Source organism: Octopus bimaculoides, chromosome 6 (assembly GCF_046866305.1).
Source record: "Octopus bimaculoides isolate indiv1 chromosome 6, ASM4686630v1, whole genome shotgun sequence".
NCBI classification, from domain to species: Eukaryota; Metazoa; Mollusca; class Cephalopoda; order Octopoda; family Octopodidae; genus Octopus; species Octopus bimaculoides.
This window is the reverse complement of record NC_142933.1, coordinates 66,353,564-66,364,886: the sequence shown is the minus strand read 5'-3', so window position 1 is coordinate 66,364,886 and position 11,323 is coordinate 66,353,564. Positions and strand designations below refer to the sequence as shown.

Here is an 11,323-nt window from a genome sequence, read left to right as displayed (position 1 = left end):
TGGGCCTCATGAAGGTGATAAGTGACCAAGACCTTTGGTGATGTGCCTTGGTTGAGAAGACTCATCAAGCCAAGTGAAATCATAGTTGTGGCCAATGTTGGTGTTAAGTAACTGGCACCCATGCTGGTGGCATACAAAAAGCACCCATTACACTCTTGGAGTGGTTGGCATTAGGAAGAAGGGCATCCAGCTGTAGAAACCGTGCCAAATCAGATTGGAATCTGGTGCAGCTCCCCAACTTACCAGTTTTCTGTCAAACCGTCTAACCCATGCCAGGCATGGCTGTGTGGTAAGAAACTTACTTCCCAACCATGTGGTTCCAGGTTCAGTCTCACTGTGAGACACCTTGGGCAAGTGTCTTCTGCTATAGCCTTAGGCCAACCAAAGCCTTGTGTGTGGATGTAGTAGATGGAAACTGAAAGAAACCCATTATATTTATGTATATGTATGTGATTTTGTGTCTGTCTCCCCCCCCCCAACCACTTGACAACTGATATTGGTTTGTTTATGTCCCTGTAACTTAGCAGTTCAACAAAGGTGACTGATAGAATAAGTGCCAGGCTTAAAAATAAGTACTGAGGTCAATTCATTCGACTGAAAGTTCTTCAAGGTGTGCTCCAGCATGGCCGCAGTCTAATGACTGAAACAGATAAAAGATATCATTATCATCGTTCAACATTCGCCTTCTATTTTAGCATGGGTGGGATGGTTTCACAAGAGCCAGCCAGGGAGAAGCCTGCACCAGGTTTCTGTGACTGTTTTGACAGGATTTTTACAGCCAGATGCTCTTCCTAAAATGAACCGCTCAGCAGAGCTTTTTATGTGACACAGGTGAAGTCAGTTTTGGCAAGGATTTTACAGCTGGATGACGGCATCCAAACACCAACCACTTTACGGTGTGGACTGGGTGCTTTTAAGTGGCACCTGCACTGACAGGGTCACTGAGTACTTGCAGGATCAAAAAAAAATTTTCAAGTGGGGGGGGGGGGCATTAGAAGAGGTGATCTTGTGTTGGATAATGAAAGGTTATAGTGAGACAGAGAGACAGAAACAGGTGTCTTGCTGTAGAGGAAGTACAAGGTTACCCAGCCAGAGAGATCAGGAATGAAGACAGAAATAGATGAGCTACCGCAAAGGAAATACATGGTTACCCAACCTCAGGGAAGTGCAGGAGAGGTAGAGAGAGAGTAGGAGACAACAGGATAGAGATGGTGGCAAAATGCTGGGCATACTCACAAGGGATGGGATTGGAATATAAATGGGATGGTTGAGTAAAGGAAGAGAGAGATATAAATGGTGGCAAGTGCCAGGGCATCCTTTTGAGGTTTGAACACCATAATATAAGTAGCAGGATATTGCAAAGGAAGTATGATGAAAGAGTGCAGGGGAGGGGGAGTGAATGGTGAAAACCTGAGTGTATATAGTTGGTGGGGGCTACTGGATAACAATGATACAGAGAACAGGACCATGAGGACAGGATTGGAGAGTGAGAGCTAGGCATAGTGTATTAAGGAGGAAACGTGAGGAAGAGATGTAGATTGTTTGTTGAGGTAGGGTGAGTGAAAAGTTTTCTTGTTACGTGTGGGTGGAACACACAGGTCAGGGGCCAGCAGTTAGCAATAATACAGAGAGACAGGGTGTGTGGGTGGAACACACAGGTCAGAGGCTAGCGGAGAGCAGTGATACAGTGGCACAGGGCCAAGAGGACTAGATTGGGGAGTGGGAGGTAAGCATAGTGCTTGAAGTGGAAATGTGAAGAAGAGAAGAGATGTGGTTTGGTTTGTTCATTCTGAGGCGAGTCGTCTCACCTGGTCTGTGACATTTTGGTTTTCTTTAACACTCATTTTGTGTAGGCAGCTTTCCCAGATGTTATCCCATAGCAAACTTGGCTTATAAACAAAACACATACACTGTGCACGTGTGATCGATAATATTTACATTACTAGAGCTTCTTTTAATACGTAATTTAATATGTGTGTGTGTATTGGAATTTTTTTTTTAATCATTTACTCAAAAGGAAAAGCAATGCCCATGACCCTTTGCAGAGCTTCCAAGACTAGGGAGGAGGGGTGAGAAGGTATACTTGACCAGATACCTAGTCCAAATACCTGCAAGAGAATGGACTCTGCTAAAGCCATCCAAGGACCAAATAGTGGTGGTAACCAAGCAATGGGTTAAGTCGAAAACTCAAGTAGACTATGGTAGGATTTAAACACAGAATGACAGGAGATGAAACAAATATTGCAAGGTGTCTCCTTTGATATCTAACAATTTTTGCAGTCCCTGATCTAGGATTTTGCTTTATTTATTGACCATGGAAGGCTGGAAGAAAAAGTTGACATCAGTGGGATTTGAACTCAGAACACAATGAGCAGCTTGGGGTGAGGATTGAACCTCCAATTTTGTTATTTGCCAATACATCAGTTCACCTCATATTCCCAAGATATGATAAAGTAAGAGAAGTTTTAAAAAATATAAATAACATTTTGTATGCACAACTCATTATTTACAAAACAATGGTACAAGGTTGAAGGCTTGACAATAATTATGAAGGTACTAATATAGTATGAATAAATATATGACTGTGTGGTTAAGAAGTTTGCTTGCAATCTTGTGGTTTCATGTTTACTGTTTAATTACACTGATGTTGACCAATTGAAATCTCACAATATCACTTGTTATAAGACTTTGATTAGGGTTCCAATTAATGCATCAGACAAATCTTTGTTATCTTTACATTGGTAACCATGAGCTTTAGCTTACTATATAAGCAATAAAGCTGGTGGATATGGCTAGTATATAAAAGTTTAAATATCAAACTGACAGCTACCTTCAGTTTTCACCCCTCTCCTTTCATTAGTATTGGCAGTTATTGTTTTGGTCCAAGTCCACCTTGATTAAGCAGACCTATGATGTGACCATCCAATCTTTATTCAAACATTTTTGTGTATGTTAGTTAGGTCTATGGGAAGGGATAGTGTACATGGCCTTTGCTGGCTCTCCAAATCTTGTGAGTTTGATGTCATTCTGCTCACACTGTTGCAAGGCAATGACTGTAGGAAAGATATGTTGACAAGTGCAGAGAGGGAATTTCAGGGGTGGAATGGAACAGGGCAGTGTTCTGGAGATAACAGTTTAGTGTGAAATCTGGGGGATATTGGATACAACATGGGTAATAAGAGAAGGGAAGACAAGAAGTTGAGTATGCTTAAATGGTGGTAACACAAGACCAGCCATCACTGAGGAGCTGAGGCTATTATAGAAACATCTGGGGGCAAGATTTGATGGAAATTTAGGTGCATTTTCTGGTAAGAGGAGCAACCATATAGAAGCCTTGTTGTTGGTTCATTACTAATCCAGTTGTACTTAACACTGCTTCAATGTTTTCTGTTATTTTCATGCAATATTATTTACCTCTTTTCCCATAACATAATCTTTTATTCTTTTCTTTTGACAGCTTGTGCATACAAGAAAGGTAAGTAGCTACCCCTATTTTATACTTTATGAGCATATAAGCAAATGGATGTGTGTATGTGTGACTATGTGGTGGTGTTGTTTTGGAGTTCCAAGTCAGCCCTAACTGAGCAGATCTATGAGCAAAAGTATTCTAGCAATAAGCAACTCACCATTTTGTATATCTTGGACCATATTATTTGCCATGATCTATTTATTTTTAAGACTAGTGTTTGCTGTTTTTAGCTGGATAGATAGCCATATTGAGTTTGCCTTGTTTGTTTTAATATTATGTGACGCTAATGTTGACTTTCATCTTGCCTAACAAGCTACAGATTTAAGGAAAAATTAAGTGAATATTATCAGATTTAACTTTCTTAGATTCATGAAAAACTCACATCTCTTCATATTTATTTTATCAAATTATTGCAAATCTATTTCTGCTAGCACCAGTTCAGTCCTGAACAAGTAGACCTATGATATTATATCTTGATACACTGCCTTCTACTGTAGTAACCTGTTAGTCATAGTTCCTCTTTCCTTTTACTCTCAGTTGTCTTGGAAACTCAGCAGAACAGTTGTGGGCACTGCTCTTTCTCTACTGATTATATACCTCCATTTGGTATTCATGTTCCATGCTGACATGGGTTGGATATTTTGACAGGATATATCAGGTCCAAGAACTGCATTGTGCTCTGTTTACTTTGGCATGGTTTCTATGGCTGGTTGTCTTTCCTTCTGCTAACCACATTGCAACATGTATTGGGTGCTTTTATCATGCCACTAGCACTAGTGAGGTCACCATACGTACATATGACAGGCTTCTTCCAGCTTCCATCTACCAAATCCACTCACAACGCTTTAGTCGGTCAGAGGCTCTAGTAGAAGACACTTGCCCAAGGTGCTGTGCAGTGACTGAATCTGAAATCACATGACTGGAAACCATGCAGCCATGCCTATATCAGGTGAGATTCCTGGTACTGAAGCCAGAACTGTTGCAGAAAAAAAAATGTGTTTTCCCAAGCTCTCTCTTATAAAAACTGGAGGGAAAGGTAGTGCTCAGAGAGTGTTACAGAGCCTACAAGACTCGTGAAAGGAAGAGAGAGAGAGAGAGGAAGGTATCCTCAAATCAGAAACCTGGCCTGAATGCTTGCAACAGAGTGAACTCTGCTAAAGGCACCCAAAGTAATCCATGTGAAGAGTTAGGTCTACCATCATAGGAGACCATTGTGGGATTTGAACTCGGAATACAAACAAATACCACAAAGCATCCGATCTAATGTTCTCACAGTTCCACCAATTCATTGCTATGGACTGCTGTTTTTTACTTTAATAGTCTTTTTCATTGGCCATGAAAGGCAAAATTAACCCAGCAGGATTTTAATTCAGAGTAGAAAAATTTGAAAGAAATACTCCAAAGCATTCTGTCTTACATTCAGTTATATATCTTAGGCATTGCAGAAAATGCCACTGATGTATACTATGGTTGTATTGAGTGCTGTGGAACAGTAGATGGGTCTTGGCATGACATAACTGCAGCGTGGTTTTAATTACCAGATAAAAATAAATGTGCTTCACTTACACTGCTAATGCTTTTGAAAAATGCTCGTACATCTTATTTCTCTTCCCCTTAAATATAGTTTAACAACAAAAATATATTGCTGTTGTGAACAAATGCTTCCTTGGTTATACATGTTCCGATTAGTCAGTCGCAGGTTCACTGCCTTCATTTTTTGTCTGAAAGAAATCATTGTTTTTATTGTCTTAACACTTCTCACTTTATTTATCTTTCTATTGCAGGAATATGTGCAATGTGTGGAAAGAAAGTTATTGATACCAAAAACTATCGACAAAGCTCAGTGTGAGATCAGTGGGTAATATATCCAGTTTTCTACAAGCTACTAGAATGAAGATATACCAGCTAACAACACATGTTTACTAGAGATAAAATACATTTTCAGATATAAGCAATTATTTATTCTTGGTCACTTATGTAGTGTATCAATTTCCAAAGGCTCCACAACTTCTTTTTATGCATTGTATATCTATGTTGGTTGAAAACACTGTAAATATATATTTCCTTTAGAAGTTTAAAACAATTTAATTGAATGTTAGTGCTCAATCAAATTCAAATTTAAGATATGTTTTGTGAATAAACTCTCAAAAGTAAATATCTTTTCTTTGTTGGCTTAAATTTTGAATGATTTCAGATATCCCTCTCCAATCCTGAGTATGCACCTGATTCTAATATTTTCATTTTAAAAATTGTTTTAAACTGCAGAAATGGATACTAAAACTTAAAGTGTTTCAGATTAAATGGAGAAAAGGATTTCAAAAAATTGAATTTCATATTTCAGGTAACGAGTTGTTTAAAATAGAAATCAAAAAATTCTTTCTAAAAAACAAAAAGTCACATGGGTTACTTAGTCCAATTACTCTGCCTGTTGTTTGTACTGAAGGTTTACTGTAATTTATATCATGATGTTATTATTGATTACCAGTCTTCAGCTTGGGCAAAGCCAGGTTCTTTTGCTAGTGTGTGTGATGGCTCATGGCCTAGAGGTTGGGGTGTCTTGCTCACAATCGTAGGGTTGTAAGTTCAATTCCTGGACCAGGGGGACATGTGCCTGTGAACAACGTTTTTATATTCCAATTTACTCAGCTGAAATGAACAGTAGTCAAGTTCTAATGTAACCCTCTCTCCTTCTAGCTCTCATCCTAGACATTCTGCTGAGTAAAGAGAGAGAGAGGGCTGAGAATATGCCTATGTTTGCTTGCAAAACAGCAATGATGCGGTACATTACCATCTCGTACTTGCTTGTGAAAAATGGCTATGTTTTTTATGGATGCAGGCATGGCTGTGTTGGAGACGTTAGTTTTCTAATTACTTAGTTTCAGGTTTAGTCCCATTACATGGCACCTTCAGTAAGTGGTGTTCTCTATTCTAGGTTAACCAAAGCCCATGTGAGTGGATTTGGTAGAAAAGAAACTGAAAAAAGTCTGTCTTGTGTTTTTGTCTTTGTCTTGAGGTTGTGTGATAGTTGTAAATGAATGTCAGTATCATTTATTTTTCAATATTCTGTGGAAACATATTTGACCATGGGGTAATATAAACTTGACTGGAAACAGGTGGAGGATTGGCAACATAAAGCATCTGGTTGTAGATAGGCAACAGGAAGAGCATCTGGTTGTAGATAATCTGACTCAAACTATCAGATCCATGCAAACATGAGAGAATGTTAGAACAATATTTAACTTGTTTCAGTAATTTGGTCATGCTGGAGCACCACCTTAAAGGGTTTTAGTCGAAGAAGTTGATCCCAGTACTTATCAGTTCAGAAAAAGAGACTGATAGAATAAGTTACGGGGACGTGGGGGGAAAATTATTTAATCACCATCCACGAGTTATCAGATGTGCAGATTAGTTACAGTTCAATTCAGTCCATTAGCACTGAAGATTTGGACATGAGACGCGTGTCTGCCAAAGCTGCTTTCAGCTGACCTGAAAGACACTTGGGTTTCAGTTGCACAAGATCTTGATTGTGTTGAGAACAATGAAAACTGAAAACTTTGTGTAGGCCTCTGAGCAGGCATGGACAAGCTTTTGGCAAAATTTGATGCAAATTCTTTGCTCAACTTTGTGTGTCATGGTCAATGCGACGATCACACGATACACACCTTCCTTCCAAACACTGCTGTAAACAGAAGTAAGCTAGAATTTTAAAACTTAGTGCACATGCACAGCAGAGTTCAAGGTCTTATTGATCAAACCACGTATATGTATATATATATATATATATAAATAAACACACCTGAAGAGCTACTTTCAGTTTCCATCTACCAAATCCACTCACAAGGCTATAGTAGAAGGCATTTGCCCAAGTTGCCATGCAGTGGTACTGAATCCAGAACCATGTGGTTGGGAAGCAAGCTTCTTACCACACAGCCATACCTGCATCTGTATTTTACAGATGTATATAATTATAGGTGAGAAAAATTAATATTCCTTTTTAATTAAGTCCAAGATAGTATTTGATATGCATTTAATAATGAACACCTATCACACTTGCTATCAGAAGTGCAGTGAACTAGGAATTGGCTCACTTAAAATCTGTAACTGATGGAAAAAATTTTCACCAATTGTGAATATCATTTTCAAACCCACTTTTCCATGCCTGCTTAGATTGAAGGAAGCTTATCGAGGCAGATTTTCTATGACTAGACACCCTTCCTGTCAGCTGTTTCCAAACAAGATAATATTTCTTCATGGACAGAAATGTTCTTGCAGAACATTGATTAATGAACGATACTGCTTGTAAGACAGTGACACTCCTTTACAACTACCATGTGATGTGAAAACTAGGAGTGGCAAATATACACTCGCACATGTATATATATCCATAATACTATAAGCTTCTTTCAGTTTCCAATGACTAAATCCACTAACAAGGCTTTGGTCATCCCAGGACTATACTAGGAGACTTACCCAAGATGCCATGCTGTGGGAACTGAACCAGAAACAATGTGGTTGGAAAGTAAACTTCTTATCCACTTGGCTGTGCCTGTAATATAAAATAAATATAAATGTACAATTTTGACTATTTACTTCATCACAAAAAAGTCTCCTAAAATTATTCACACATAGCAACTGTAGTTGCTAATGAAGAATTATAAAATAATTTTTTTGGTTTATTGAACTTCGATATGGGAAAAATTGACAACCTTCTGCATCAATAAACCACTGTTGTTCCTGAAAGTTGTTTTTTTATACCTTCTACTGACTGCTTGAAGCTTATTAACTTCCTACACTTGGATCCTCAGATCTTACTTTTACATATATAATCAGAGAGAGTGTAAAAAAAATATATAAATGCATGTAACAATGATTAAAAAAAAAACACCAAAATATTTACCTTTATGAAGAGCTAGCTTCAATTCTTTACCTTGTACTGGTGTTATGAGTGTGGTGCATGCACTTAATATATATATACAATACATGCACTGAGTTTGATTTGCTTCACTTGTTAAAACTTTTTTTAAAAATAAATAAATAAAAAGCTAATATGTTGCACAAAAAAAACTAATTACATTTTATTAATGCTGGTTTCAAAGTTTGGCTCAAGGCCAGCAATTTCATCAGAAGGAATAAGTTGATTACATCAATCCCAGTAGTGCTTAACTGCTACTTATTTTATTGACCCTGAAAGGATGGAAGTTGACCGCAGCAGAATTTGAACTCAGAACATGAGAAGAGGCAAAATACCACTAAGCATTTCATCTAGTGTACAAACTATTCTGCCAGCTTGCTACCTTATTTCACTAATTAATATTAGGAACTTCTTTATCTCATTTCATGGAATCCATCACCAGTGCATAATTATCATCCCCATCACACTATCAGAGGCTACTGCAAAACTAGAAGCTACAGAGTTCACTTTTTCTCTATTTCTTTAATAATAGATTAAAAAAAACAAACAAAAAACACTACTTTGGCTATATTAAATATAAAGACTTATGCTCAAGATAGTCAAGAAATGCAGCTGTTTGAAGCTTGTCTGATTAACTTTACATCTTTTAATTTCTCCTGCATCAATACTAGCAGCCTTTTCCCTTGGAATGATTTATTAATGAAAGCTTCTAGAGACATCCTTATCAGTTACCATACATTCTACATCATAAGTTAAACTTTTGATTAATATCAGGTGTACTTCTTTATTATACGGTTACTATGGAGCATAAGCTTCTGCTGTTTAACAAACTCTTCAAATTTAGCCTCCTCACACATGAAGTTCCCAGAATTATCACACTCTTGTTAAAATCTAAATCCAGGACCTTGACTTTTCGTGCTACTCAACTACGAAAGGTGACATCTTTAGCAAAAAAGGACTGTAAAATTAGAAATAACTTTTATATGTGTACATTCCTGTAGTGTAATTGTAGGTTTTGGATTAAGTGTTAGATTACACTGATTGGCATATAGATAAAAAAAAAATCGGAAAATGTTTGGACAAATACTACTACCACTTGAAAGAATAACCTCAGGTAAGCCATTTAAAAAATTTTCTTTCTTGATCAAAATGTCAAACAACTGCTGGCACTCACATTACTATTAACACTAACTACTGGCAAATTCAGTATTCCCTTCAGTGCTCCCCAAGGTGTCAAATTTCCTAAAAACTTATAGATGCTACCAGAACTATTGGCACACTAAGTTGAAGGCCTACAGGATCTGATCCACTTTTGTAAGCCAGAGTTATAAAAGGAAATTTGTAAAGGGGTTAAATCATGTTTGGAACTGTGTTCAGCCTCAATATCTGTTGACTTCTTTTGCCACACAAGCTTCAAAGCCATACCATATATTAAGGTTTCTAAAGCAAGCTCCTATAATACCCATATCTTCATGAAACTAACTTTTTTAATGACCTTGAAATCAGCATACTCTTCAATTACTTTGTACTAGACAATTTTTATATAACTGCACCTAGTTTTAACATCAACATCTTTGAATCAAGCTTCTAACTACATTAACTAGTCCTTTTGTTCAATTACTGAAGAATATATTCAGGCATGGTAACATTCCAATTTTCTCCTGTTCAAACAGCATATTATAGATCGACAACAAATCAATATTTAGGAAAAAGCATAAGCAAAGTACCTAGGTTGATGACCATTGCCATTGTTTACATCCAGTTTGAATAGAAAAACAGAGTGATATTGGCAGCCAGAGTGTTATTGTTAGTGAAAGAAAATTGGGTGAAGCACAACAAAAATTGCTGGACAATCTGGTCTGCTGGATTATTTACTGCATAAAAAGAACTTTTCTGTATATGAGAAAGAGAGAGAAACAAAAAACAATTAACTGAAGCGTTATTGTCAAACCATCGCAGTAAAATGGTTTTCAACTGTAGCTGACACCAGTTCACTTCATTTGAATATCCTAATGTCTTTAGAATGGCATCACTACTACAATGTCTCTTCTCCCTTTCCCAAAAGGTAAGACCATTCAACAACTGCCAATTCAATAGAAATCAAGAATTAAACATTCATAACAATAAAATATATAACTAAATAAAACAATTATGTGAAAGTCACCACAATAAGATTAAAGTTGGGCAAGGGTCAGAGTTGCAAAGAAAGAACAAGAAGGCAATTTTGCAGTTTATGGTTTGCTTATTTATTTGTGAACATGTATAGAGTTTTACATCTGATTTAGTAGTAGATACTATGCTATTCAATCATCTTCAATAGAGGACTATTTAGCAACTGTCAGTGATAGATGAGCAGTAACTGAACCTTGATTGTATCAAGGTTGTCCTCAACAACAACGAAGACTACAACAATGATGCCACACATACTACCACTATCACCACCATTGCAACCACAATTGATTATGGTGGTAGTAGTAGTAGTAATAGCAGCAACAGCAGTTAAAGCAACAACAATGACAGGAGGTGTTGAAGTGAACAAAAAAAAACCCAAAAAAGAACTCACTCCAGTTATTGTTATTTGCCATTTCTGCTGTAGTTGTGTCTCCCATAAAATAATAACAATAATAATAATAATAATAATAGTATTACCAACCATATGCATTTAGAAATCTCTGGGGAAACTAGAGACCACCCAAAACAGCCCGACACTGAAATGGGAAGGACTCCACAAATTCTTGTTATACACATAACATTAAGAAAAATTACAAAATGAACAATTTTTTTTTGTTTACCAGAATCTCCTTCCTAAATGAATGAATAAGAACCATAATCACAAAGAAAGTATAAGACAATTGCTGAACAATCTTTAAAAAAAAAAAAAGTCAGTAAGGAGGGGGATGTCTCAAAGTATGTGACTGTGTGTAATGTGTGTGTGTGTGTGT

The 11,323-nt window shown here is 37.0% G+C and overlaps 1 protein-coding gene across 1 annotated transcript in view; it reads left to right on the top strand.

Moving 5' to 3' along the window:
• Positions 1 to 5,628, top strand: part of LOC106873755 (cysteine-rich PDZ-binding protein) — a 20,686-nt gene extending 15,058 nt beyond the window's left edge. The window contains exons 4-5 of the mRNA XM_014921255.3: positions 3,458 to 3,475; positions 5,254 to 5,628. Coding sequence (XP_014776741.1) covers positions 3,458 to 3,475; positions 5,254 to 5,318 — 83 coding nt within the window. The 3' untranslated portion in view covers positions 5,319 to 5,628. The remainder of the gene's footprint in view (positions 1 to 3,457; positions 3,476 to 5,253) is intronic.
• Positions 5,629 to 11,323: the final 5,695 nt, after the last annotated feature.